This window comes from Suncus etruscus, chromosome 9 (genome assembly GCF_024139225.1).
Source record: "Suncus etruscus isolate mSunEtr1 chromosome 9, mSunEtr1.pri.cur, whole genome shotgun sequence".
NCBI classification, from domain to species: Eukaryota; Metazoa; Chordata; class Mammalia; order Eulipotyphla; family Soricidae; genus Suncus; species Suncus etruscus.
This window is the reverse complement of record NC_064856.1, coordinates 22,151,873-22,179,825: the sequence shown is the minus strand read 5'-3', so window position 1 is coordinate 22,179,825 and position 27,953 is coordinate 22,151,873. Positions and strand designations below refer to the sequence as shown.

General features: G+C 53.4%; 2 protein-coding genes across 2 annotated transcripts; one reads left to right on the top strand and one right to left on the bottom strand.

The window, feature by feature from the left end:
- Nucleotides 1–2,499: 2,499 nt before the first annotated feature.
- Nucleotides 2,500–7,853, top strand: EMILIN3 (elastin microfibril interfacer 3). The gene is made up of 4 exons (XM_049779171.1): nt 2,500–2,660; nt 4,004–4,126; nt 5,484–5,701; nt 5,914–7,853. Exons 1-4 carry the CDS (start codon nt 2,500–2,502, stop codon nt 7,698–7,700), a joined length of 2,289 nt encoding a protein of 762 aa, XP_049635128.1. The 3' UTR covers nt 7,701–7,853.
- A 1,528-nt stretch (nt 7,854–9,381) lies between these two features.
- LPIN3 (lipin 3) lies at nt 9,382–26,431 on the bottom strand. Its single transcript, XM_049779159.1, has 19 exons — nt 26,231–26,431; nt 24,412–24,507; nt 23,538–23,797; nt 23,274–23,351; nt 21,703–21,820; nt 21,290–21,608; nt 15,404–15,503; nt 15,150–15,310; nt 14,702–14,795; nt 14,545–14,614; nt 12,886–12,978; nt 12,752–12,795; nt 12,042–12,180; nt 10,888–11,036; nt 10,665–10,751; nt 10,173–10,325; nt 9,952–10,063; nt 9,753–9,856; nt 9,382–9,663 (listed from the first exon to the last, which is right to left on the bottom strand). Exons 1-19 carry the CDS (start codon nt 26,420–26,422, stop codon nt 9,519–9,521), a joined length of 2,514 nt encoding a protein of 837 aa, XP_049635116.1. The 5' UTR covers nt 26,423–26,431; the 3' UTR covers nt 9,382–9,518.
- Between the last annotated feature and the right edge of the window lie 1,522 nt (nt 26,432–27,953).

The window sequence follows — 27,953 nt, the reverse complement described above, 5'->3', positions numbered from 1 at the left end:
CATCTCCCCCACCACATCCTCTGTTCTCCCCTACCATCACTTCTAGGTTGGGGCCCCAGTGCAGGCTCTCTAAACTGTTCCAATAAAGAGGGAGCACTGTGTTTGATGCCAGCCACCTGGGGCTGTAGGGAGGGGAGTAGAATCCAACTGTCCTCTCAGCCCCCAGCACATCCCCTTTCTATGGAGTTTTCCAAATTCAGGCGGGGTTCCCACCCCCTGACTTGTAGGCCCACAAGTTAGCTGGGGCTGGAAAAGAGAGTGATAGGAAGGGGTAGGACCTCTTAGAAGGTAGGACCTCTGAGAAAAAGATCTCGGTTTGGGGAGGGTGCCCCTAAAGCTGCTGGGCAAGGCTGTCTCCGTCACGCAGGCCAAGTCCACCAGGGTGGGGACACAGCTCTGCCTGTGAAACTCTTTAGATCTGTCTAACTGGTTATTAGGGGCAGCAAGGCAGGAGCAGATTGTGGTGTGTGTCTTGCTAGCACTCGGAGGACAGTCCTGCCCTTTGGGAGCACTAAGTTGCCAGGATTAGATGCTCAGAGCTATCCCCATGAGTCTTGGACTCCATTGCTCCCTAAGATTCACAACAATGACACCCTGGTTTTCTTGAGAACTTTCCCACCCCACGTAGTGGTCTGCCACTACAGTCCATTCTCCAGGACCCTATTCTGTCCCCCAAACTTGAGGCCTCTCAATGCCATCTGGGTTTTGTTTGTTTGTTTGGGGTTTTGGTTTTTGGGCCACACCTGATAACGCTAAGGGGCCAAGGGGCCAATCTTGGCTATGTGCTCAGAAATCGCTCCTGGCTTGGAGGACCATATGGGACACGGGGGGGGGGGGGGGAATCAAACCACGGTCTGTCCTAATTCAGCCGTATGCAAGGCAAATGCCATACCCCTGCGCCACCTCTCCGGCCCCACCATCTGGTCTTTGTAGCTGTCTTTGCTTTGGGCAGAATTAGTCTGGATTCTCCTGCTGCCTGAATTCGAAATCTGGTGTGCTGTTAGTAAGGGAGGTCTCGGCTGCAGAGACGCACCTGACCAAATCTGCCACATGCCTGCCAGGCTAGTTTTGAGAGTTGGGAGGAAAAGAAGAGCTTCCTCAGTCACTGGAGCAAGCAAACTTTGAGCCTCCAGGAAGGTATTTGTTTTGGTTTGATTTGGGGGCCACACCCCACAGTACTCAGACTCCTGGCTTTGTGCTTGGGGTTGCTCCTGGCAGTGTGTGTGGAACCATATGTGGTGGCGGGGATCCATCCCTGCCTCCTGCCTGCCAGCTTACATTCAACCCATCCAGCGCTTTCTCCCCCACCCCACCCCCATTGCTGTTGTTTTAAGAGCTCACTTGTTCCAGCATTTCTAAGACACTAATTGCCCACCTTGATATGGAACCTTTCCCTCCCTGACTCTGTGTTCCATTTCCACAAGCACAGACAGCATCTGCCCCCTCAGGACCTGGAAAAGGCAGGAGTGCAATGGTAAGCTACCAAGGAACCCTGTTCCCCGTCTTTGACCTTATCCCTTTCCCCCAAACAGTGTGGACTGACTCACGGTCTCCAGGTGAGATTGGAGGACCGTGTCTCCCAGTGTATCGAGAGTTTGGGGCCTTCTGCACATCCATCAGCTAGTGTGGGACACAGATGCAGACTGTCAGGGTCACCCGGAGGATGAGACCTAAACAGGAGGCGGCCCAAACCAGGCATCTCAGGATTCATTCTCGGCGGGAATCGGTCAGATGCGGTTCAGCGAGGAGTTCTGTGCCGGCCAGTAGGAGCTGAACACTGGAAGCAGAAAGACAGGGGGAAAGGAGGGCTCCGAGCCTGCCCTGCTGGGGGGCCAGCCCTTGGTCCTCCAGCAAAGAAAGCACTAAGGAGAGCAGCGTCCTGGTCGAGGGCACGGCCTGGTGCCGGGGCTAGGAGCCTGTCCCTAGGGCGCCGTGCCAGGGCTCAGCGCCAGGGCGGGATGCAGAACTCTGGGACAAGATGGGGTGCAGGGCTGGGCGAGCAGGGGGCGAGAGCCCACGCCGGGCATTAGTCCCGGGCTCAGTGCAGTCAACGAGGAGGCCACCTGACTCAGCGGGGGTCTGTCTGGGGCCTGTTCCGAAGAGGTGGCTGAAGAGGTGTCGCTGGCGCACCCCCAACAGCGATCTCCGCGAGAAGTGGGCGCCGCGCGCGGGCAGCTCGTGCTTCCCGTGGCTCCCCGCGTGGCACGGTGCGCGCGGGAGCGCGTGTCTGAGCCCGGGCAAGCGCCTCCTCGCGCCCCCTCGGGCTCCCGGGCGGGCCCGCGGGCGCCAGCGCGGATCTGGGGCGGGGGGCGGGGGCGCGGCCCCCAAGTCTACGCTCGTCGCGCAGAGCCCGCCCCGCCTCCCCGCGGCGGCCCCAGGCGCGAGCACGGCCGGCCACTCGGCGGGACGCAGCGGCCGCGAAGCGCCAGGCGGCGGCCCAGCGAGCTCCGGGGCGGGCGGGCGGGCGGGCGACACCGGCGCGGGGCCAGCTCGGCCGCGATGGGCCGCCGCCGCCTGCCGCTCTGGCTGTGTGCCGTCGCCGCGCTGCTCTCCGGGGCCCAGGCCAAGGGCGCCCCGCTCCTCGCGCGGCCCGCGCCGCCCGGGGCCGCCCGGTTCAGCCTCTACACGCCGGGATGGCGCCCGCGCCCGCGCCCGCACAAGTAAGGGGCCGCGCGGGGCCGCGATGGCACACGCGGAGCTGGGTGTGCGGGACTCGGGGCGGGGCCGGGCGCTCGCCCACCTGCCCGGTGCCGCCCGCGCGTTGGGGAGTCCGGGCCCCGGGGAGCCCCGAGGGCGTCGCTTGGCTCCGGCCCGGCGAGCGCCCCAAGCTTGGGGGAGGCTTTGGGACGGAGCAGAAAACTAAGCCCGGGGACCTGACGCTGTGGCCGGGATCCTGGCAGTGCCCGCGGAAACCTTTCCTGCGAAGTCCCATTTTCCAGCTGGCAAGCTCCGGGCATCGCCGACCAGGTGGAAGGAGAAGGGGGAGGGTGGTCGGCACGGGGCTCAGCTGACGTCCCCTGCTGAAGCTGGGGCCTCCCAACCCACAGGTAGGCGATGGAACCAGCCTCGCGCCCCTTCTTCCTCGGACAGCTTCGCCCACCCCACCCCAGATCACTTGGGAACCCCAAGACAGCGCTAGGTCGGGGTGCCAGTGTAAGGCGCTGGCGCCCCTGCGCCCAATTGCAGTTTACAGGTGGTTTGATTCTATCAGCAGCGTCCTCTCCCCGGGGGCTCAGTGTGGTCTACGTGGGAGTCTCGTCTTTGTGGGCAAAGGCTCTCAGCGCACTTCTCCTTGGGGAGCTGTTTTGAGTCTGAAGGGCCCCATGGAACAGGCCCCCTCCGTAAGCATGTGCTCTGTGCACCTCAGAGCTGACTTCCCAGAGGTGGTACATGCAGCGATCTGAGAGTGAGGAACCCAGAGCCCAGGCAGGGGCTGCTGCGAGATCTCAGGGTGGAACGATGGATGTATTTCCTCAGTAGTCAGGAAGGTAGGAGAATGTGATCAAAAAGGTCCTCAACGGAGAAGTGGGGGAGCTCAGTGCAGAGCGAATGGTTTGTATATGCTTGCAGAAGATCTGGGTTCCTGGACATCTACAGAAGTGACCCCTGGGCATGCCTCCCAGCCCAGTGACCTCAAAACAAAACAACAGGCACATCTTCTAAAGCTGCCTGGAACAGATGCCAGGGAGGGAATTGGTCGAAGGAAGGAACAAAGCTGAGGAGGGGGAGCAGGATTGGTTCTTCCCCAAACAGGGAGAGCAGAAGTGGGACCAGGTAGGGCTGATACACCTGGATCCTGATTCCGTCTTGCCTTGGCTTAGATGAGGAGTCCTTTGCAGCTGCAAAGGGACAGTACTTAGACTGGACCCAAGGAACAAGGAGAAAGGGAGCAGAGAGATGGAGTCTGCTCCCATGTGAGAACCTGCAGTGGGGAAGGAGGGCCCAGTGCCTCAGTGGCTCTAGCTTTGTGGGTGCTCCAGCTCCCTTTCTCCCTCCCCTGCAGGGCCCTCTGCGCCTACGTGGTACACAGGAATGTGACCTGCATTCTACAGGAGGGAGCTGAGAGCTATGTAAAGGCTGAGTACCGGCAATGTGGATGGGGGCCCAAGTGCCCTGGGACTGTCACGTGAGTTTAACACACACACACACACACACACACACACACACACACACACACACACACAACCAGCCAGGTGGAAAATGGAAAAGATCCAGATGAGTGTCCAGTGGAATCCAGGCATTATTAGGGACCCAGGGAATGTTCTTGGGTAAAGGGACAGCACAAGGCAAGGAAATGAGGGGCAGAGACAAAGCTGGAGGAGACAGAAGAGAACAGAGAGCCAGAGTAGCAATGGTTGATCGGACTCCATGCAGGCTCAGATGAGGGTACAGGCCAGTTAGTTGGGCCCCTGTGCTGCACACATAGTCAAGCCTAAGCCTATATTGGAGGAACTTGTGTGTATCTGAAGATAGATTTGTCGGTTCTAGTGCCCAAGGGTCAAAAGTCAAAAAGGTGGGCCGGGCGGTGGCGCTGGAGGTAAGGTGCCTGCCTTGCCTGCGCTAGCCTAGGACGGACCGCGGTTCGATCCCCCGGCGTCCCATATGGTCCCCCAAGAAGCCAGGAGCAACTTCTGAGCGCATAGCCAGGAGTAACCCCTGAGCGTCACAGGGTGTGGCCCAAAAACCAAAAAAAAAAAAAAAGTCAAAAAGGTAAAGGGTGACCCCAGAATTTCAATGTTATAAGCACCAAAGAGAGTCTAAGCGGTCTTAGGAGTGTAGTAACTAAGTCTCTGTGGATATCCTGGGAGATGGTATCATTCTGCCATGTTACCTTAAAGCAGTGCTTCTCAATTATTTTCTGTCATGCCCCCCTAGGAAGAAGAAAACATTTTTGTGCCCCCCCACGCGACTGTAAATAGTATCTTTATTAAAAAAAAACTTTAACCTGCAAAACAAAACTTTCTTTTTTTTTTTGGTGTTTGGGCCACACCCGGCGGTGCTCAGGGGTTACTCCTGGCTGTCTGCTCAGAAATAGCTCCTGGCAGGCACGGGGGACCATATGGGACACCGGGATTCGAACCAACCACCTTTGGTCCTGGATCGGCTGCTTGCAAGGCAAACGCCGCTGTGCTATCTGTCCGGGCCCACAAAACTTTCTTAATCAGAGGTGATATCTGGATGAATGGCTACAATGAGCATGTTTTGCGATGCATAGCTCTTCGAAGCGGGGTTTGAAGCAGGACACAGCAGCTCTCAGCTCCAGAGACATACAGAGACATAAACACGGGGCTTAGCTACTTATGACAGTGTTTGCCGAGGTCAGACGCACCCCCTTTACGGAGCCTTGCATCTCCCCTGGGGGGCACGCCCCACTATTTGAGAAGCACTGCCTTAAAGACAGGAGAAGGGAAATCCCCAGTAGTGGTATGGACCTTTTAGCACTGCCACCCTGGGCACCACGATCCTCTCCCACTCTCTGACAGGTACCGCACAGTGCTCAGGCCCAAGTACAAGGTCGGCTACAAGACAGTATCAGACCTCGCATGGCGTTGCTGCCCCGGCCTCACTGGAGAAGGCTGCCCGGAACACCTCCCGGGTCACGGGGCCGCTCCATCACAGCCAGAGCCCCCCATTCCTTCTGGGGAGCTGGGCCCTGGCCCCAGACTCCCTCCTCCTGGCAGAGTGGCTCCTAGCCTCCACGGTGAGTCTCTGGTAGGAGAGGACTTCCCCAGTATGGGTGGGCTGGGCTCCATCCGGCAGAACAGGGAGCACATAGCTCAAGCTGGGGCTCAGGGTAAATCTCCAGGTCCCACTGCCCCAAAGTGGATGCAACCATCTTAGAACAGGAACTTCCTATGGCCAGCGCATAACAGGATGAGGCCAGTGCAGACTGACTCTCCTTTTCTCTTCCAGGATGGAAAGGCCCTGGGTTGTTTGCTGAGCGGCTCGAACGTCTGGAGGTGGATGTTCAGCGCCTGACACAAGCATATGGGACCCTCAGTGGCCTGGTGGCTAGTCATGAGGACCCCACTAGGATGAATGGTGACTCCAGGGCTCCTGCTGCTCCCATGGGCTTTGGGGTCATCCCTGAAGGCTTTGTCGGCCCCGGAGATGGAGCTGGCAGGCTGACACCATCCCTGAATGAGCTATTGAACAAGGTGACAGAGGTGAGTGACACGCTCCGGACAAAGGCACTGCTGTTGGATGAGGTGCGAGGGATGGCCCTTGGCCACGAGGCCCACCTGCAGCGGCTGCAGGCTGCAGCCCCATCGCCGCTCACCTCCCTGACCCTGTTGGATGAGTATGTGGACCAGCGACTGCACAGGCTCTGGGGCAGCCTGCTGGATGGCTTCGAGCAGAAGCTGCAGGATGTCCAGAGCGAGTGCGGCCTGCGGGTGCAGGAGGTGCAGCGCCGGTGTGAGGAGGGCCAGGCGGCCAGCCAGAAGTTGCACCAGAGCCTGGATGGCCGTGAGCTGGCCCTGCGCCGAGAGCTCTCGCAGCTGGGCACCCGACTGCAGGGCCTGAGCGTGGTAGGTGGGGGCACCTGCTGTAGTGAGTTGGCATTGATTGGGGCTCGTGTGGACAGCCTGGAGCGGCATCTACAAGTGGTCCCCGAAGCACCAAGAGGCCACGGCACCCCCATTCGAGAGGAGCTCACGAGGCTGTCCACTGCCATGCTTGATGGGGGTGTGGACGGGCTGCTGGAGGATCTGGAGGCGCTCAATGGGACAGAGCAGGGCATGAGGCGCTGCTGTGCAGGGGTGGAAGAGGAGGCGTGGGGTACAGGAGGCTTTAGGACCCTGCTGGAAGGTCGGGTACAGAGTCTGGAGGAGCGCCTGGTGACCCTGGCCGGGGAGCTCAATGGGGACGGTGCCCTGCCAGGCAGAGTAGCACAACCACCCATGCAAACAGAGCTGGCAGTGCTGGAGCAGCGGCTGATGTCATTGGAAACCTCATGCACCCCCAGTGCCACCTCTGCTGTCCTGGACACTCTGGCAGCTGAGGTGAAGGCCTGGCAGAGCCAGAGCGAGGCCCTGCTCCGCCAGGTGACCAGCCACACAGCCCTACTGCAGCAGCTCCGTGGCACTGTGGCCGAGGTCCAGGGGCAGCTGGCGGAAGCAGCGGGTAGCTCCCTGCAGGGCGAGGTCACCCTGCTCAAGGTGAACCTTAACTCAGTGACCAGGTCACTTTCAGGTCTCAGCGACTCCGTCAGTCAGTACACAGATGCTTTCCTGGCTGCTAACTCGTCCCTGGATGAGCGGGAACGCAGGGTAGAGGCTGAGGTCCACGCCATCCAGGAGCAGCTCAGCGGCCAGGGATCTCGGCTCCATGCTGGCCATAGGCAGGTCCTCAATCTGCAGGGCGAACTGGAGCAGCTCAAGGCTGGAGTGGCCGATGTGGCTGGTGGGCTAAGTCGTTGCAGAGACACGGCCCAGGAACTGCAGCACGCGGTGGGCCACTTTGACCAGAGGGTGGCCCAAGTGGAAAGTGTGTGTGGGAGACTTGGCCTGCTGGGTTCTGGCCTGGACAGCTCACCCAGTGAGACACCCAGTGGGCCCCGTGAGGGCCTGTGGGCCCACCTAGATCAACTGAACCGCACACTGGCCCAGCACGCCCAGGACATCGCCCGCCTCCGGGACGACTTGCTAAACTGCCAGGCACAGCTAGCTGAGCAGGAGCGGCCCGGGAGAACCAACTAGGTGGGCTGGGCGGAATCTCACCTCCAGACCCCACCAAACATGGGGACAGCACCTAGAGCCCAGACTGTGCCTCCCTGCTGCCAAAATCCCCACCTGTGCCTTCTTAACATGCTGATCAAGGACAGCAGGTGGGCCTCATGTGGCCCACTCACATCTACCATTGTCTAGGACATGGCAGTGTCCCACTGTGGGGGGCCTGCAGGGCTCCTCCTTGTCTCGGTCATTTCTGCAGGAATTCTGGGCATGCCTACTTGGCCACGTCCTCATTGGCACTTAGATGTAGTGTCTGAACCCAAAAGCCGAGGTTTCCACCCACCTCCACACGCCCTTTTTGATGGAACAGAGACACAAAGACTCAACTGCATTTTCTCTATTTCCCATCTGGTCTTGGGGTAGGGAACATGTGGAAATTAGGCAGCTGTGAAATCCACAGCAAAGAGGGTTCTGTCAGACCCAGTGGCTCCTTCTTTTTCCCTTTCCCAAAGATGTGTTTAGGGCGCTCCAGTCGCCAGTTCCCTCATTCCTTCATTGTGGGAAAACTCCTCTCCTATGTCTCCAAAAAGAGATTAGCGCCTTTGCAAAACTTTGGGATGTTTACAGGGTGGGTGAAACTCAGGGGCTGCACTGTTCCATGAAAGGAGCATTCTGGCAGCCTCATGGCTCTTGGGAACCATACTCCCTGCAACTCCAGATTCTCCTGGTTCTCCTGGGCTGCTGGGCTGAGGTGTGAGGGGAGTCCCACCAAGTCCTGTTGTCTTTGGGTTTCCTCATAGGTGCTATTCTGCCCTCCACTTTGGTGCTATTGGGGGAGGGAAGGCTTGGATTAAATCTTTGAGCCAGCTGTGGGTGTTTCCCTTATCCAGAGACTGAAGTGGAGACAGCCCTGCTTCCAGCCCTCCTTTGGCAAGTAATGTGGGCACAGAACTGACAGACAGAAGCTGGAGGGTTATGGCTGCTTGGAGGGTTTGGGGCTCTGGCCCGAGGGTAACAGGGCAGACAACCATGGTGCTGGTGAGGCTCACTGAGAACTCCCTTTCTTGGTGTCCAAGGGTTCTGGAGCAGGAGGGCTCCTGATCAAGGCTAGGGACAGGAGTCAGTGAGGGTACAGGGGTTAAGGCACTTGTGTTGCATGCAGCTGATCCTAGTTAGATCCCTGTCACTGTGTATGATCTCCTGAGCACTGTCAGAAGTGGCCCCTAAACAGAGTCAGGAGTAAACCCTGAGCAAAAAGACAACCAACTCCTCCCCCAAAAAACAAATGTTGGGAAGGAAAGGGGGAGGTGGGGAGGGAGGGAGAGAGGAGAGAAAGAAATAGAAGAAGGGTGTTAAGGTGCTTGCCTTGCACATGGCCTATCCATGTTTGATCCTCACACTCCCAGCTGATACCCTGACACTATCGGGACCCAAAAGATACAGCCCAAATCTTGTACCCTACCCCACAAAAAAAAGCCTAGAGGCAGGGGTCAGGGCCTGGCTTCTGAGGTTCCAGAAGTTCCCCAAAGAAGAAAAGGGAGCACATGGCCTTCTTCCCTGATGCTACTCACAACTCCCTTTCACCCAGGGCTCAGAGGCTCTCCTAGACACTGTCTTATCAGGAACCATAGCCTGGGATAATAGGGACCAGATACTAGGACAGAGTGGCCTGCTCAGGCTCAGGTGACATTTTGATGGCTTCTGGCAGCAAGATGGGAAAGAGGAAGATGTTGGGTGTGTAGGCAAGCCCATACCCACAGCCCTTCCTTTGAGGACTGGATCCTGGGGCACATAGGCTCCCTAGGCCCTGGGACATGCAAATGGTTCTGGGCCAAGAGGACAGGTTCAGGACAGGGTGTCAAAGTCCACCGTGATATGAGGCTGTTGCCAGTAGCAGAAGTCGCTGTACTCAGGGTCCGCCAGATCCATGCTGGGGCCACGGACTACTGGGGGGAAGAGAAGCTCCACTACCTCACTGAGCCGCTGGTACCTATGGGCCCGAGGAGATGGGGTGAGAGACCCTGCTGACATGCTCTACAGGCCACCACCCACCACCTCCGCTTCTGTGTGTGGCCTCACGTGGACTTGTGGTTCTTGATGAGTTCCTGGATGAGCTCGCCCCGAGGGTTGACGGTGAAGATTCGGGATGTGGGGACTCCCACCTGCCGGTAGGCTGTGACATCCTGCAGAGGGCAGATGACAGGGAGGGTTGCTGGAGCAAAGCCTACAGGCAGTGGGGTGGAAGTGGCTCAGTGCCCAGGGAAGAGGCAGAACTTACATTGGGCCTGTTCCCAAATGCGGCGTGGAAGGGCTGTCGGGGTCCGAAGAGCTGCCGGATGTCACTCAGGCAGGCGATCTTGAACACTTCTGGTTTTTTCTCAATCACTTCCCTGTGTGGCCAGTAAGGTCACAAGGTGATAGCAAAGTCAGGAGACCCTCTGGCCCAGTTCCCAACTCACACCCAAGGTTCTACCTGGCATGCATGTGAAGGGCAATTACCTATGAAGGGCAGAGAAGAGGCTGCTGGGAGACAGCAGGATGGGGCCTCTGGGAAGGCCACAGCCCTGCTCGCTCACCCACCGCAGGTACCCCTTGGTGAGTTCAGCCATGCCAATGGCCCGTGCTGAGCAGTACAGGAACTTGTACCCATTTCTGGAGGGAGGGATGGGGGTAAGGTATTGCTGAGCCCAGTTTTGGAGCTTCATCTTAGTCCAATCCCTCAGGTCTTTAGATGCAGAGGTGACAATGAAGCATTGGCCCCAGAGGGAAGCAGAGTGGGGTCCACATGGCTGGGCTTGGGCAATGAAGGTCAGCAATGATTCCGAGGGCTGGGGCTATAGCCCCAGGAAGTAGCTGTCAGATAAGGGGAGATCCAAGGGGAAGGGGTCCTTGTACTCCAGGGCCCACAGGTCCCCGTGCCCAGCTACCCTGGGGTGGCTGTTCCCCAAGCTTCCCTCCCTGCCACAGTCACTGTCCCAGGCAAGGCCTCACAGGTGGATTTTGTGGTACAAGCTGGTGATTCCCTGGTGTGTCCAGTCTTTTCCCAGCTGGGGCAGGATGTGGCCCAGGGCGTCCGACCTAGAGCCGTGGGAAGGATGTCACTGCCAGGGGGCTGAAGCATGTGTTTGATGAGTAGTAGAGCCAGGCCCCTCCCTGCCCCTCAGCCCTGAGATGGTCCACAGGGAGGGGAAGTCCACCTCCCTGGCCCCCTCACTTGGTGATGGTGCCGTCAATGTCGGAGATGACCACCTTGTCATCCCATTTCCACAAATAGATGGTGGCGGTGCAGCGGCACGTGCCCTGGTACTGGGTGGTCACGCTGAAGACTACATCATTGGCTCCTTCTTGCAGGTTCAGTCGACTCTGGAGTCAGGCAAAGGGGGAGGAGTACAGTGAACCATCACAGCCAATGTGGTCTATCCTGCCACAGCTGGTCCTCACCTTTTCCCAACTCCAGAACCCCTCTGGAGAAGGGGAGATAGCTCACAGGAGTCTGACCCCTGACACTTCATCACCAAGCCTGAGCACCCAGAAATCACCATAGCCAGGATAGCCCCCTGAGGCCAGAGAACCCCTGAATCCACCAGGGCCCCTGCACACAAATACATCCCGTGAGTAGAGAATGGTCCCAGCTGTGAGGGAGGACCCTCTTTTGTTCTCTTTGTGCCTGTGGATGGAGTTTAGACCCAGCCCTTGCTGCCCACCCAGATTCTCAGGTCAGCCTTGGCCCTGTGCTTCAGGGCCCTGGGGTGAGTGTGAGTTCCCTGGGGGCCACACAGATGGCAACTCCCCAGACACCTCCCTGACCCTGGAGCCAAGGCCAAAGAAAGTGCTTATGTTTCAAAAACCATGGAACACTGAGGTAGGTGACACTTAGGCCCAGAGCGTCACAACTGGGGGGTGTAAGAAGCACTTCCTTCCCTAGGACAGGCCTAGGAAGTGGTCCTCCACAGGGAAAATGTTAGTATGTCAGAAAGGTGGGCTGCCCTCTTCTGGAGGCAGAGCAGGCTGGAATCTGTACTCCGGTGTATGGGCTGGGCCCTAAGGCACTTGAGCCAGATAAGCTTGGTTCTATCACCTATCCTCACAGAGGTACATGATCACAAGTACAGGTGGGCACATACAATCATGAACATAAGCGCACATGACCTTATCAAGGGACATGAGTAGAGACATGATCTGATCACAGACATATGTCCCATTCATGTGGACACATGTAAGACATGTTGGCACATGTGATCTCACATAGTACACTCATCAGATCACAGGAACATGGGGACACACAGACACATCTGAACACACCATCTGATCATACAGGGCACTTGTGCTCATAAGCTCGTGGCACCCAGAACCTACAAACATGCTTACAATCTGCTCAGAGGAGAGGCGGAGTGACTTCTTGCAGGTCGGCGTGTAGATTGGGGGTGAGGGTGGCAGGGATGGGACCTCGAGGACCACAGGGCTGTCCAGGGCATCATCCTCACTGCTCAGGACATCTGCTTTCTCCCTGTGGTACGCAGCTCTCAGAACACCCTCTCACAGGAAAGGTTCCTTCCCCTACACTCCAGCTGTGGGAAGGGGGGCAGGACCCCCTTGGGGGGAGCAGCAATAGAGAGGTGCCATCTACACTCAGAGAGGCAAGGACAGGACCTGGCCTCCACTCGGAGCCCGCACCACACACAGCTGGAACTTTTTTTTTGGCAACACTGGCCTAGAAAGCTTATAAGTGCCTTAGTGCTCACTGCCAGTTCTCTGGCTTTAGTTGTGGGTGCTGGCTCACCCCACACCCAACTGGGGTGTGCAGGTAGAAGCAAGGTCAGCTAACCCCTCACAGAGAGGCCCCAGACCTCCCTGACACAGGAGCCCTGGTCTGATGCCTGGTTAGCTGTTTCCAAATAGGAAAAACCTTTGGCATAGTACTGGGCCTTGTACTGTGAAATGGGGGCATTTCTCAGGGGAAAAAGTATAGGAGTGACCACATATTGACAAAAAACTGGGGCCCAGGGAAGGGCATGGATGTCTGTCTGAAAAGGTCCACTTGACAACCTGGGGATCCAGTCCAGCTGGAGATCACTCACCCCTGCTGCTCCCTGGCTTTGGTTTTCTCCCTCTGGGCACTGCGCTGTAGAAACAACATCTATCCAGTGAGTTCCCCACATCCCCTGCCTCCACTGGTCCCCCAACCCTCATCCCTGTGATCCCAACCACTCACCTCCTCTGCTGAGAAGTCCCTGCGGCGCCAGGAAAACCACCAGCGTCCCCCCTTTCGAGGCATCTTCTCCTTCTCCAGCTTGTCCACAGTGCTCTGTGGGTAGGTCAGGGACAGATTACTTTCTCCTGCACCACGGAACCCTCTTCACAGGGCCTAGGGGCCCCGTGAGGTCCAGAATCTGAGGCCCACCCTAGAACAGGTTCAGTCCACAGCTAAGGCCACACATGTCCCTTCCTTGTAGGTTCTAAGCGTGACTCTGGGGTGCATGACCCCCACCCAGAACCCAGGGGGATAAGTCTCTCTGCTACAGACAGTGTGTGGGAAGTCCTTCACAGCTGGGGGTACCCTGGCTGTAGGCAGAATGAAGAGGATGCCTTGAACTTCCTTAGCCCCTGTGGTCAGTGACCATGAATTCCTGATGCATGACCCTGAGGAAATGCTGATTCGATTTGTAGGAGGTTATTCCTGAAAGAACCTGGTCCACGAAGGCCACACCAGGTTGGTGGTGTTGGTGGGGGCACACACATGCACACCCTGTGGTGCTCAGGACCTATTCATGGTTCTGTGCTCAGGAATCATTCCCGGAATGCTCCAGGGAACCACATGCAGTAATAGGAATGGGAGTGGGGTTGGTCACTTGCAAGGCAAGTAACTTTCCCACTGTACTATCTCTTGAGTCCCACCAGCTTTCTGTGCACATAGAAATATCACTACTCAGGGGCTCATGTCTCTGGATAAGATGAGGAAATTTGAGCATAGGAGTGACCGTCTTTTCCATGGACTGTGGGCACAAAACTCGTAAAGGGCAACAAATGGCAGCTGTCAACATCTGGCTCACAGCATTCTCTGGGTAAGCCAGGCTCAGGAACTTTCAGGGGGTGGTGAGAGGAATGTTGGTGTGCATGTTGCCACTGGGTAGGGATGCTGAAGGGGCTGAGGACATCCTCTGAACATCTGCATGGTTGTTCCCTGACCCTAGCCAGTTGGAGACCTTCTCTTTCAGACCTCTACCTTGCAGGTGGGCCCCAGAGTAGAGCCCTGCTGGAAGTACCCTAAACTCTCCTGGCAAGACTCACAGTAAAATTTTAGTTTAATGGGCTGGTGTGAGAGTACAGCAGATAAAGCATTTATTTGCCTTACATGTGGTCAACTCAGGTTTGATCCTTGGCATCCCATATGAATCCCTAGTCCCTGCCTTGTGTAATTCCTAAGCATAGATCCAGGAACAATCCATGATCACAGCTGGATGTGCCCCAAAACTAAACCAAAAGAAAATTGAAACCATTTAAGATTCACTGGACTGAATCCCAGAGAAGCTGTCTTCTCAAATAGGCCAGTGCCTGACACGTGGTGGGAACTGAATAAATGTGTGTCCAGGAAGGAAGCACTGAAGGCCAGCTTGGCAGGGGTCTCTGGGTGAGGTGAGGAGGGGGAACCTGCTGCCCAGGCCCCCAGGCCTCTTGGGGAAGGCCTGTCCCTGAGACACATGTCACACACTCTGGCTTCGACTGATCTGAGGGGAACTGGCATGTCAAAAAACTGGGGGTGAGTGGGAGCTCCTGGAACTGAGGTCTCTGCTCTCCCAGTGGGGGTGTCAGTCTGGCAGGCCCAGGCCCATCTGTGTCTACCCTCCTCCCCAGGAAGCTCAGGGGTGCTTACCTTGGGTAGGTTCTTCTGGAAGGCCTGCAGGGAGAGGATCATGGGAGCAGCCACGGCCCAGTTATAGTGCCTGAAGGGTGCACAGGGTGTCAGTTTGCACAGGTCCCCCTCATGCAGGTGGGATGAGTGCCCCATTACACCCTCACCCCATACTGACTTCTCATTCACTTTCACCACCAGGTTTGGGTCATCCAGGAGACCAGGGTTCTGGGTGAGGTCATGGTAGGTCACAGCATGCTGTTGAAACTTTGCTGGGCAAGGAGGCAGACAGTGAGAGCATGATAGTCGCTGCTGCCATGCCTCATTCTTCCAACTGTCTCACTCACACTTCCTGCAGGGCAGTGACCTCGAGGAGCCCCTCCCCACCAGTGGCTTTGCATCCCAAGTTTCAGACAAGCTGCCACAGGTCAAAAAGTCACTTGTTTTATGGAGCCCAGGGCAGAGCAGGGCAGGGCAGGGTCCCAGCCTGATGGCCGAGTGTGGGTAAAGACCCTGAGCCTAGCTTCTCTCCTCTACCATCCTGCTCCTGGACTCTGTCCTGTTCTGCCACATCCCCAGGACTCAGGTCCAGTCTTTAGAGGGGCCGGGGCTAGGATCAAACCTACCTGGGGGGATGTCCCGGCTATCAGCCAGCCCCCCACATAGGGACAGGGCAACAACATCTACTGTGCCCTGAGTGTGTTCCGGCTCCTGCTCAGGATTGGGGATTCTCAGGAGCTGCTGGCTGCCAGGCTCACTCCACCTCCTGGGCCCCAGCCCACTGTCACTGAAAGGCAAAGGGATTAATGAAAATATGAAGAGCAGGAGGGGCCCAGTCCGGCCTGACCCAACCCCAGTACCTCCCCTGGGCACCCCACACCTCTGGGGAAAGTAGAGGGCAGCATTTTCTGAATCCAGGGAGGGCAAGTCATCCAGGTAGATGTCGCTGGGGCCCAGGTGCTGGCTCCTCCTCGGCAAGCCTGCAGACAGAGAGGATAAAGGTGTGGATGAATAGGTGTGCATGGTCACCTGTAAGCAGGCGGGGTTCCTGCACCTTTCCACACGGAGATAGTACCATCTAGAACATGCCTTTTTTAGTTTGCTTTGGAGGGCCCAAACCCAATGGAACTCAAACTCAGTGCTGGGATCCATGCAGTGTTGGGAAGGGGCCTCAGAGCTCAATTCAGTCGGACTTTTTGTTGATGATACAACTTCGTAGCAACACACCAGGCATGGCAGGCAAGCACTGAAATCGGGCTGGGGTGGAGCTTAGGGATAATTAGGGGTCAAGGATACATGCCTTGCCTGCAAAAGGCCCTAAGTTTGAACTCTAGCATCACCTGTCTCTACCACTAGCTCCAGCATTGCGAGAGCCATTAGGCTGAGCAGTCCTACATCTCCAGGCTGAAAACTGAACTGTGTAGCAAGTGCTAGGTGCCTGGAGCACTGCTTATAATGGGGAATGCAATGAAAAGGAAGGAAGAAAGGATGGAAGAAAGGAAGGAAGGGAGGGAGGGAGGGAGGGAGGGAGAGGAGGGAGAGAGGAGAGAAGGAAGGGAGGAGGGAGGGAGGGAGGGAGGGAGGGGAGGAGAGGAAGGGAAGGAAGGGAGGGAGGAAGGAAGGAAGGAAGGAAGGAAGGAAGGAAGGAAGGAAGGAAGGAAGGAAGGAAGGAAGGAAGGAAGGAAGGAGAGAGAGAGAGAAAGAGAAAGAAAGAAAGGAAAGAAAGAAAGAAAGAAGAAAGAAAGAAAGAAGAAAGAAAGAAAGAAGAAAGAAAGAAAGAAAGAAAGAAAGAAAGAAAGAAAAGAAAGAAAAGAAAGAAGAAAGAAAAAGAAAGAGAAAAGAAAGAAAGAAAGAAAGAAAGAAGAAAGAAAAAGAAAGAAAGAAAGAAAGAAAAGAAAGAAGAAAGAAGAAAAGAAAGAAAAGAGAAAGAAAGAAAGAAGAAAGAAAGAAAGAAAGAAAGAAAGAAGAAGAAAGAAAGAAAGAAAGAAAGAAAAGAAAAGAAAGAAAAAGAAAGAAGAAAGAAAAGAAAGAAAAAAGAAAGAAAGAAAAAAGAAAGAAAAAAAGAAAGAAAGAAAGAAAGAAAAAGAAAGAAAGAAAGAAAAGAAAGAGAAAGAAAGATAGAAAGAAAGAAAGGAAAGAAGGAAGAAGAAAGAAAAATAAGAAAGGAAAGAAAGGAAAGAAAGGAAGGAAGGAAGGAAGGAAGGAAGGAAGGAAGGAAGGAAGGCCTCTTACACCATCTAGCAAAGTGGCAGGTTACAAAATTAACACACAAAAGTCAATGGCCTTCTTATACACTAATAATGATAGAGAAGAAATGGACATTAAACTACAAAAGACTGCTTCAAGAAATAAGAGAGGGGGCCCGAAGAGATAGCACAGCAGCGTTTGCCTTGCAAGCAGCTGATCCAGGACCAAAGGTGGTTGGTTTGAATCCCGGTGTCCCATATGGTCCCCTGTGCCTGCCAGGAGCTATTTCTTTTTTTTTTTTTTTTGGTTTTTGGGGCCTACCCGGCGGTGCTCAGGGGTTACTCCTGGCTGTCTGCTCAGAAATAGCTCCTGGCAGGCACGGGGGACCATATGGGACACCGGGATTCGAACCAACCACCTTTGGTCCTAGATCGGCTGCTTGCAAGGCAAACACCGCTGTGCTATCTCTCCGGGCCCCAGGAGCTATTTCTGAGCAGACAGACAGGAGTAACCCCAGAGCATCGCCGGGTGTGGCCCCAAAACCAAAAAAAAGAAAAAAAAAAGAAATAAGAGAGGAAACAAGGAAATGGAGACACATAGCCTGCTCATAGATTGGCAGGACTAATATCATTAAAATGGCAATACTTCCCAAAACATTGTATAGATTTAATGCAATCCCTCTAAAGATACCCATGACATTCTTCAAAGTGGATCAAACACTCCTGAAATTTATTTGGAACAATAAACATTCACGAATAGCTAAAGCAATCCTTGGGAAAGGGAATATGGGAGGCACTACTTTCCCCAATTTTAAATTGTATTACAAAGCAATAATTATTAAAACAGCATGGTATTGGAATAATGACAGATCCTCAGATCAGTGAAATAGATTTGAGTATTCAGAGAATGTCCCCAGGCATACAATCAACTAATCTTTGATAAAGGGGCAAGAAATCCAAAATGGAGCAAGGAAAGCCTCTTCAACAAGTGGTGTTGGCACAACTGGTTAGCCACTTGCAAAAAAGCAAACTCAGACCCCCATCTAACACCATGCACAAAGGTCAAATCCAAATGGATTAAAGACCTTGATATCAGGTTAATAGAACATGAGGTTTATATAAACCATAAGGTTTACAGAACAACACGAGGTAAAATACTTCATGACATTGAGACTAAAGGCATCTTCAAGGATGAAACTGCACTTTCCAAATAAGTGGAAGCAGAGATAAACAGATGGGACTATATTATTATTTTTTTTTTTTTTGTGGTTTTTGGGTCACACCCGGCAGTGCTCAGGGTTTTTTTCCTGGCTCCGTGCTCAGAAATTGCTCCTGGCATGCACGGGGGACCATATGGGACGCCGGGATTCGAACCGATGACCTTCTGCATGAAAGGTAAATGCTTTACCTCCATGCTATCTCTCCGGCCCCAAACTACTGTACATCTCTTTTTTTTTTTTTTTTTTTTTTTTGGTTTTTGGGTCTCACCCGGCAATGCTCAGGGGTTACTCCTGGCTCCATGCTCAGAAATTGCTCCTGGCAAGCACGGGGGACCATATGGGACGCCGGGATTCGAACTGATGACCTTTTGCATGAAAGGCAAACGCCTTACCTCCATGCTATCTCTCCGGCCCATAGATGGGACTATTAAACTGAGAAGCATCTGCTCCTCAAAGGAAATAGTGCCTAGGATACAAAAGCCACCCACAGAATGGGAGAAACTACTGACCCAATACCCATCAGGTAAGGCTAATATCTAAGATCTACAAGGTACAAACAGAACTTAACAAGAAAAAACATCTAACCCCAGCAAAAAATGGGGAGAAGAAATGAACAGACACTTCCTCAAAAAAGAAATACAAATGGGGAGCCAGAGAGATAGCATGGAGGTAAGGCATTTGCTTTGCATGCAGAAGGTCGGTGGTTCGAGTCTCAGCATTCCATATGGTCCTCTGAGCCTACCAGGAGCGATTTCTGAGCATAGAACCAGGAGTAACCCCTGAGCGATGCCAGGTGTGACCCAAAAACAAAAACAAACAAAAAAGAAATACAAATGGCCAAAAGACACATGAAAAAATGCTCCACCTCACTAACCATCAGGGAGATGCAAATCAAAACAACAATGAGGTAATATCTCACACCACAGAGACTGGCACACATCACAAAGACCAAGAGCAATCAGTGCTGGCAGGGATGTGGAAAGAAAGAAACTCTCATTCACTGCTGGTGGAAATGCCATCTAGTCCAGCCTTTATGAAAAACAATATGGAGATTCCTCAAAAAACTAGAAATTGAACTCCCATATGATCCAGCTATACCACTCCTAGGGATATACCCTAAGAACACAAAAATACAATTCAAAAATTCCTTCCTCACACCTATATTCATTGCAGTGCTATTTACAATAGCCAGAATCTGGGAACAACCAACATGCCCTTCAACAGATGAATGGCTAAAGAAACTGTGGTACATATACACAATGGAATATTATGCAGCTGTCAGGAATGATGAAGTCATGAAATTTTCCTATATGTGGATGTACATGGAATCTATTATGATGAGTGAAATAAGTCAGAGGGAGGGAGATAGACACAGAATAGTCTCACTGATCTATGGGTTTTAAGAAAAATTAAGGACATTATTGTAATAATCCCCAGAGACAATAGAGATGAGGGCCAGAAGGATCAGCTCACAATATGAAGCTCACCACAAAGAGTAGTGGTGTAATTAGGGAAATAACTACACTAACAACTATCATGGCAATCTTGATGAATGAGAGAAGTAGAATGCCTGTCTCACATACAGGCAAGGGTTGGGAAGGAGTGGGGAGGGAGGGCATTGGTGGTAGGACTGTTACACTGGTGAAGGGGGTGTTCTGTTTATGACTGAAAAAGAAATAAATACAGGGCCCGGAGAGATAGCACAGCGGTGTTTGCCTTGCAAGCAGCTGATCCAGGACCAAAGGTGGTTGGTTCAAATCCCGGTGTCCCATATGGTCCCCCGTGCCTGCCAGGAGCTATTTCTGAGCAGACAGACAGGAGTAACCCCTGAGCATTGCCGGGTGTGGCCCCAAAACCAAAAAATAAATAAATAAATACAATCATGCTTGTAATCATGTTGCTTAAATAAAGATTATATATATTAAAAGAAAGAAAGTAAGAAAGTTGAATGACAGGACATTTTAAGAATTATTTAGAGTATTTTTTGAGGGGCTGGAGAGACAGCATAGTGGCGTTTGCCTTGCAAACAGCCGACCCAGGACCTAAGGTGGTTGGTTCGAATCCTGGCGTCCCATATGGTCCCCCATGCCTGCCAGGAGCGATTTCTGAGCAGATAGCCAGGAGTAACCCCTGAGCACAGCCGGGTGTGGCCCAAAAACAAAAACAAAAACAAAAAGTATTTTTTGATTTTAATTCATTTTTTTTTTTTAATTTTGGGCTAGGACCAGAGCAACAGTAGAGCAAGAAGATAGGACCTTTGAACTGCTGACAGCCAACCCAGATTCAATCTCTGGCATCCCATATAGTCCTCCAAACACTATCAACAATAATTCCTGAGTGCAGTCAGAAGTAATCCTGAACAATGGTGGGTATGGCCCAAAATATTCAAAAGAAGAACTGGAGCCTCACCTGATAGTACTGGGGGTTATGCTTAGTAAAGTGCTCAGGGGCCCACGTGGTGCTGGGGATGGAGCCCAGAGCTCCTCCATGTACTGGCTTGTACTCCAGTCCCTCTGAGCTATTTCCAGGGCCCTAGTCTGTTTTTAGAGAAGATGCCCCTGGTGGTGCTCAGCCTGAAGGCTCAGTGTTCACACTATTGTGCTAGGTGGGGATCTGCAGTACCAGTATGGGGACTTGAGGCCTCTCACATGCTAGGCTTTGGCTAGGCACCCCAGCTGCCACCCCAACCCTGGCTCTGACCTTCAGTGCTGACAGCGGAGGCCCAGGCCACCACCCCCAACTCCCCAAACCTGGCTCCTTGCAGGCCTCCTTATTCACTAACCCCTCCCCAGCTTTACTCAAGCCCTGATCCCTCGTCAGTGCAGTTTTGTGAGCCGAGGTTCTCTCCCACAGCTCCTAAGCTGGATTCTTACCATCTATTATCCCAGAAAGATCCTCCTGGCCACACTGTGTGAGTTGGGGTAAGGCCTAGAGCTAATCTAGTGATACTAGGCCAACTGGGCTAGGGAGTGTACTTTGGTGCTGCTTAAGCTCAGTGGTTTTGGGGGTTGCTAGGGCCCCTCTATGGTACTGGGGTGGATAGGGGAAGGTCACGTGCTACCAAGGAGAGAACTTGGGTCCTTCAAGGCATGTAACCTGATCCTAGCCAGACTACCCTATGTAACTGGCCTGTCCTCACTCTGTTCGGCCTATTGCCTCTGGGCTCACCCTCCTGGTTCCTGAGGACACCATCTGTCTGTCCCAGGCCAGTTTGTCCCGGAAGACAGTACAGCAGGCCACGGGGGCCTCCTGCTCTGGTTCCTGTTGATCCCTTTCCCAGTCTTTCAAAGGGACCTGAATCTCCCAGTGTACCTTGTAAAGTGAGGCGAGGCCAGGCCCAGAGTAGAAAGGGCCACTCACCTTTCTTGCTGGCGACCTCCTCCGGCTGCCGGGGGGGAACAGGGATCTCCAGAGATGACCAGCTCCAGGACTTTGAGGCAAGAGTGGTGCTCATGTCCCCAGCACTATGAGCTTTGGTTAGGGGAGGAGAAGCCACCGAAGAAGGCACTTCCATGGGAGGCAGAAGCTCAGTGCCAGCCACTATTTGTAGGACTGGGGGAACTGCAGGGGAGAGACCAACTGCAGGAGTTGGGGGTATGCTGGGCTCTCCTTGGGATGGGACGTTTCCATCTAGGCTCTCAGGGATGGTCGACGACTCTGTGCGCTCAGCTTTGGCCACCTGCAAATAAAAGAAAGTGTGAGCTGCCTTCAGCTTAGGCTAGGGAATTGGCCCCAAGATAGGTAGGAGTGGGGGGACTGACCAGGGTACACACCTTAGGGAGTCTCCCCCAGGCCCACTGCATGTGGGACTCAGCTCGCAGAGGGATAGGCTCAGGGGTCCTCAGCTCCAGCTCAGAGTCACTCTTCGGAGACGTCAGATTAGGAGAGAGGCTGCAGGATATAAGAATTCAGAGGCTCCTGAGCCTGTCCACCTCAGTCAGGGGACAAAGGATATGCCAGGGATGTAGTGAGGCCTGCACTCTTTCCCAGGAGAAAAAGAAGAGGCAAAGCTTTTAAGATGGTATGAGACTGCATAGGTCCAAGACCAGAGCAAACAAACAAACTCCCAACCGAAAGGAGGCACAACTGACTGCTGAGTGGTTGCAGAAATTCAATTAAGGTGCTAGAAATGTCCTGGAACTAATGAGGGATAGTGGTCACAAAGCACTAGAAATATGCTCAATGCCTCTGACCTGTGCACTTTGAAATGGTTGCCATGGTTAAGTTTTATGTTATGTGTTTTTTTTTTTTGTTTTTGTTTTGGTTTGGTTTTTGGGCCACACCCAGCGGTGCTCAGGGGTTACTCCTGGCTGTCTGCTCAGAAATAGCTCCTGGCAGGCACGGGGGACCATATGGGACACCAGGATTCGAACCAACCATCTTTGGTCCTGGATCGGCTGCTTGCAAGGCAAACGCTGCTGTGCTATCTCACCGGGCCCATGTTATGTGTTTTTTTTTAACACTGTCTCCCTTCCCCAAATACATATGAAAGATTTCAATAAACAACTTTTAAAGATTATACCAATGAGGCCCAGAGAGATAGCACAGCGGCGTTTGCCTTGAAAGCAGCTGATCTAGGACCAAAGGTGGTTGGTTCGAATCCCGGTGTCCCATATGGTCCCTGTGCCTGCCAGGAGCTATTTCTGAGCAGACAGCCAGGAGTAACCCCTGAGCACCGCTGGGGGTGGCCCAAAAACCAAAAAAAAAAAAAAAAAGATTATACCAATGGCCAATAGACATAGAAAAAGTAGTGGAAACCATTCTCAGATCTTTTTTTGTTTTGTTTTGTTTTGTTTTAGATTGGTTTTGGGGCCACACCCAGTGGTGCTCAGGGCTTACTCCTGGCTCTTTGTTTAGGAATAACTTCTGGCAGACTTGGGAGCGCATATAGACTGTTGAAAAGCAAACCTGGGTCAGTTGTGTGCAAGGCAAATGCCATACCCATAGTACTACTGCTCTGCCACCCCCATTGATGCTAGGGGACTACTCCCAGCTTTGTGCTCAGAGGTTGCTCCCATGTTTGGGAAACATGAGGTAAGGGGGTTGGATACAAAGCTCCTACAAACAAAGCCTTTGCTATGACCCTGAGACTATGGCTTTATTTTTATTTATTTATTTATTGTTTGCTTGTTTGTTTGTTCTTGGGTCCAGACCTCGAGATGCTCAGGAGTTACTCCTGGTTCTGTAGATGGAGTCATTCTTTGTGGTGCTTAGGGGACCATAAGGGATGTTGGGGATCGAGCCCAAGTCAGCTGCATGCAAGGCAAACGCCCTATCCCACTTTCACTCTGGCCTCCCAAATTGTAGTTTTAAGTCTCTGCCTGCTGCCCACCAGGGCTCTCACCTGGCCTGCAGAGGCCACTCGCCATCGGAGTAGCAGATGTCTTTGGGCTGCGATGAGAGCTCCCCTTCCAACTGGATGCTGCAGAGGGGAAGTGGGAGGGGTTCACAGGGAAAGAAACAGTCACAGGCAGACCAGGGCCCCCTGGGCAGGGCCTGAGAGCCGAGGGCTTCAGGAGATGAAGCAACTCAAACCATAGGGTGAAGGCCCTCTGGAATGAAACAGGCAGAGGAAACAGCACTTGGATCTAGGTTTGGCCCCACATACCCTGTAGTCACTGGCTTTTCTAGTGGGGAAAGCTCAGTCTCAGTGCCTGCCTCCAGCTCCTCTGAACTCGAGTCTGTGGCTATGGCCTCCTCCTTCCGGCGAGGTTTCCTCCTGCGACGCCTCTTCTTCCGCCCCGTGGAGGCCGTGCCCCCCATGATGGCCTCAGGCTCGCTGGCTGTGCCCACCTGGGAGTCTGAGGGGAAGCCGGACAGGCCCCCCCAAGGAATAGGTGAAGTGCACAGGCGGGGGGGCACGTGTTCCTGTGAAATAGACCATGGGAAGGGCTTCTCTGGAACGGAGAAAGGACACCCACCCTGCAGGGTGCTGCCTGAACCAACCCGCACATCAGCCTCTCACCCTACTGCTCCTTTAAGACTCATTCAGTCATCTGTCACCTCTTTCAGAAAACTTGTCCTGATCACCCCAGTCTGAGTTTCAACCCACCTTCCTTTGAAGCCCTCTGTCTCCTAAGCTGAACTGGGACCCTCCTTGAAGGCAGAGATACAACCCGCCCCCCCCCCCCCCACCTTCACTGCAGAGCCTGTCACACAACATGGGCTCACTGAAAGCTTGTTGCCCCTGCTGGTTGGTGCTGGGACCTGCTCTCCTTCTGCAAATACCCTCTCTCAATCCTCTGCCCTCTACTTCAATGTTCCAGGAGGCCAGGGTTGGCCCCAGATCCCACGAATGTTCTCCAGCTTCCTGGCCCTGTGCCTGGCTGCCCAGGAAGACCTCAGCTCAAAACTCCTTCTCTTGAGTGCTCTCCAAGAAGTAGTCTTCCTCCTAGATTCACCCCCTGCCCTAGGGGTGGGGCCATTGACAGGGGGTAGAGTGTGGAGAAAGGGAGGTCTCTTGGGTTCCCTGCAGCACTTGCCTCTTCGTCCTCCAGCTCCTGAACGAAGAAGGCCTCCCCACTGTCCCCCAGCTTCATGTGCAAATCCACTGGCTCCCCATTGATCTCGATGTCCACCTGGAATGAGGAGTGGTGGGGTGGAAGAATCACAGTCCCCACGGTTCGCCGCACCCCCACTCCCCAGTGACTGTCTGCTGGTCTCTCTATTGGTGGTAGAGATGTTGCTTTTCATTGTTGTGTTCCCCAACCCAGAACTTGATGGAACACTCTCTCCCTCTGCTTTTCTTTCTTTCTCCTTCAGGCTGCTTCCCACACAAAATATCTCAGCTGCTCCCTTCTTTAGGAAGGATTCCTTGAGCCCTCTAGACCCTCTCTTACCCTTACTCTTGGGTTTGAACATGCATCACCTCCTGCTGTTCTTTTTGTTTGTTTGTTTGTTTGGCCACACCCAGCATTGCTCAGGGGTTACTCCTGGCTCTATGCTCAGAAATGGCTCCTGGCAGGCTCAGGGGACCATATGGGATGCTGGAATTCGAACTACCAACCTTCTGCATGCAAGGCAAATGCCTTATCTCCATGCTATCTCTCTGGCCCCCTCCTGCTGTTCTTTTATTTGTTTTTTTTTTGTTTGTTTGTTTTGTTTTGGGGGCATATTGGGCAGTACTCAGGATTTACTCCTGGCTCTCTGCTTCAGAATCACTGCTAGATGGCTAGGGGGACCATATGGGATGCTGGGGATGGAACCGGGTTGGCAGCATGCAAGGCAAATGCCCTCCCCACTGCACTATATCATTCCAGCCCCTCCTTGCAGTTCTTGTTTGTGCCCAGATTTCTGTGTGTGACCTCCAGGCCACTGATGTATCTGCCTGGGGGTTCTGAGGGACATCAGAGGAATATGTCCTCCTTTCTTAAACTGGGCATGGACTCATTTGGGTGACTTTTGAAGAATTTGTTTTAAGGGACAAAGAAACAGCTCAATGGGTTAAGTACATGCTTTGCTTACAGGAGGCCTGGGATCATTCCTGGCACCACTTGGTCCCCCCAGAATCTCTAGTCTAGTCTAAGAGTAGCCCTTGAGCACTGCTCGATATTTTATTTTGTTTAAATTTTTTCTTTGTCAATTATTATCAGTTGATAATAATTTGGTTTGTAATAAAGTTTGGTTTGTATACCTATGATATATACCTATATACTCAGGTTGCATAAAAAGGCAAAAAGAAGTCATGAGTGAAAAACATTTGAGACTGAACAGTAAACAGTGGTGAGACTAACCATTTCCTGAACATTTTCCAGAGTGGTTCACTGTCTCATTCATCTTCACCCTACTGTGTGGTATCATTAGCCCTACTTTATAGATGAGGAAACTGAGGCTCAGAGGAAATTTTCTAGAAAGCAGACACATGAGTCAATGAGTCCCCACACAGCCCTTAACCATAGACTATACTGACTTCCACAGGCTACCCCTTCCTCTTAGGTTTCCAGAAAGTTCCATGTCTCCCAGATGGGGAATTAAGGGCTATTCAAACCTCTGTTCATATACCAGGTAGCGACCAAACTGTCCTGTGTTTCTTATGCTGTGGGATTACAGGGAGGTCTGATCTGCCAGTGGTCGAGGGGCCCCTAGCTATTTCACACACTCCCCACTTAATGCCCATCACGAGGCCCAAGAGAGCACAGTCCCCCACAATACCAGCAGTAGAACACAGCGGGAGCCCTCATGGACTCTAAGCAATCATAATGTCCTCCAAGAAAATACAAGAGAAGGAAGACAGAGCCCCTCTCCTGGGACCACACAGCAGCCCTGGATTCTAGAGCAATCCCACAGCTGGAAGGTACTCACCACCTTCTCCCGAGACCGAAGCACGCCCAGCTTGCCGAAGCGCACGTGGAAGGGGGAGCACCGGAAGGAGCCATCCTCCTGCTTCACCACCACCACATCAATGCCACCACTCAGTGTGGCCGGGTTCAGGCCCCGATACAGCTCTTTCACCGTCCCGAACACTGTCTCCGCCAGCTGCCCCACATAGTTCATGGCTGGAGCTGGCAAAGGAAGCAAGAAGCAGTTCACTGTGTGTTCATGTCTGTGAGGAGGCTGTGGAGGTCTGGCCCTACCCTATACCCTGCAGACCAGGCTACAGTCTGCTGCCCTCTCAGGGCCCTGCCCAGTCAAACTGCAGTCCCTGAGGAGGATGTGGTTTCTAATCCGGGCTAACCCACCACCTGGCCGAGGGGCACTTGGATGTCAATTGCCTCCCTTCTCTGGGTGCTGCTCCTGTATCTGCCAAATGAGAGCACCAGGTCCAGCAGGTGGCTCTCACGTCTCTAAATGCCATGAGTAATGTTCATGACCACAAGGCTCTGGGACCTGCCTTGTTTTTGCACGCACTGACCTACCTGCGGGGCTGGCTGAGCAGGTATCATTATCCCTGTTTACTGATAAGTCAGTGGGGGCTCAGGGAGGGTGATGTGACTTGCCCAGAATCTCACAACCAGGCAGGACAGAAGGCAGGATTCAAACCCAGAACTATGTAGCCAAGAACCCTCAGAGTACACCCTTCCTCAGGGACCAACTGTGAGAGTAGGGTGCATAGGGAAGAGAGGAACCTTTTAGGGCACAAAACAGGAGACAGGTAACAGGAGACATCTGGGAGAGCTGGGAAGTCGCACCTTCCAAGAGGTGAAAACTTAGTCTTGGGCTTCTTGTGGTTTGGGACAGTTTTCTACAATCACTCCCAGCTCTATTCATTGCATGGCATTGCTCCCCTCAATGCTCAGGGGACTCTGTAGTACTGAGGATCAAACTGGAGGTTCCAGCATGAAAAGCATGCCCTAGATCTCAAAAGGAGTCTCAGTCCATCTGAGAAGTGATTTCAGCTGTTAAGAAGTCAGGAGCCTTGGTGGGCCATGATGATTCATTTGTGGGGTTATATATATTAATTTGTAGGAGTATACCAGGGGTCTAAGGTTCTGTCCAGCTCTGTCACAAATGCTTTCGGTCTTTCTAATGTTGGGGAGGAAGAAAGTCTTGGGTTTAACGATTACACTCAGTTTCTCTGGGATGGGCAGGAGGTCATCCTTGGCCCATCTTCTGATCCATCAACTCTCAACCATAGTTCCTGGTCCCAGACCTCACTCCTCAGATGGTACCCTACAGGTAGGCCTTTAGTTGGCCATGCTGGCCTGTCCAAGCTGCTTCTGCTTCCCCAGCCAGACCGGTCTCTCCAGCTTCCCCATACCAGGCAGGAATGGGTGTGCCAGTACAGGAGGCTGTGGCAGTTGTGAGGAAAAGCCAGCGTCACAATGAGGGCCACCTCTGGGTTGGCATGGTGCCTGGCCTGTCAGCTTCAACTCATCACCTCTTCTTGGTTGACAACCCTAGGGTCTCTGACCCTCTGGCTCCCAAACCCCATAATATTCCTTTCTCTGTCCCCACAGGCCACTTCACCCCTCAGTGAAATTAAAGAATTTATCCCCAATCCTTTCAAATTTATAGGCCAGTGATGGTGAGGTCAGTGGCTCTGGACCTGGCTTCCTAATATCCCTGTCCCTTCAATCCCCCACCC

What these genes read in the sequence shown, in the direction of transcription:
- EMILIN3 (XM_049779171.1), top strand. Translation starts at nt 2,500, where the DNA reads ATGGGCCGCCGCCGCCTGCCGCTCTGGCTGTGTGCCGTCGCCGCGCTG. An exon ending in CCGCGCCCGCGCCCGCACAA is followed by an intron (nt 2,661 to 4,003) that starts GTAAGGGGCCGC and finishes CCTCCCCTGCAG; the next exon opens with GGCCCTCTGCGCCTACGTGG. An exon ending in AGTGGCTCCTAGCCTCCACG is followed by an intron (nt 5,702 to 5,913) that starts GTGAGTCTCTGG and finishes TTTCTCTTCCAG; the next exon opens with GATGGAAAGGCCCTGGGTTG.
- LPIN3 (XM_049779159.1), bottom strand. Translation starts at nt 26,422, where the DNA reads ATGAACTATGTGGGGCAGCTGGCGGAGACAGTGTTCGGGACGGTGAAA. An exon ending in GAAAAGCCAGTGACTACAGG is followed by an intron (nt 23,352 to 23,537) that starts GTATGTGGGGCC and finishes TCCCCTCTGCAG; the next exon opens with CATCCAGTTGGAAGGGGAGC. An exon ending in CCTGGGGGAGACTCCCTAAG is followed by an intron (nt 21,609 to 21,702) that starts GTGTGTACCCTG and finishes TTTTATTTGCAG; the next exon opens with GTGGCCAAAGCTGAGCGCAC.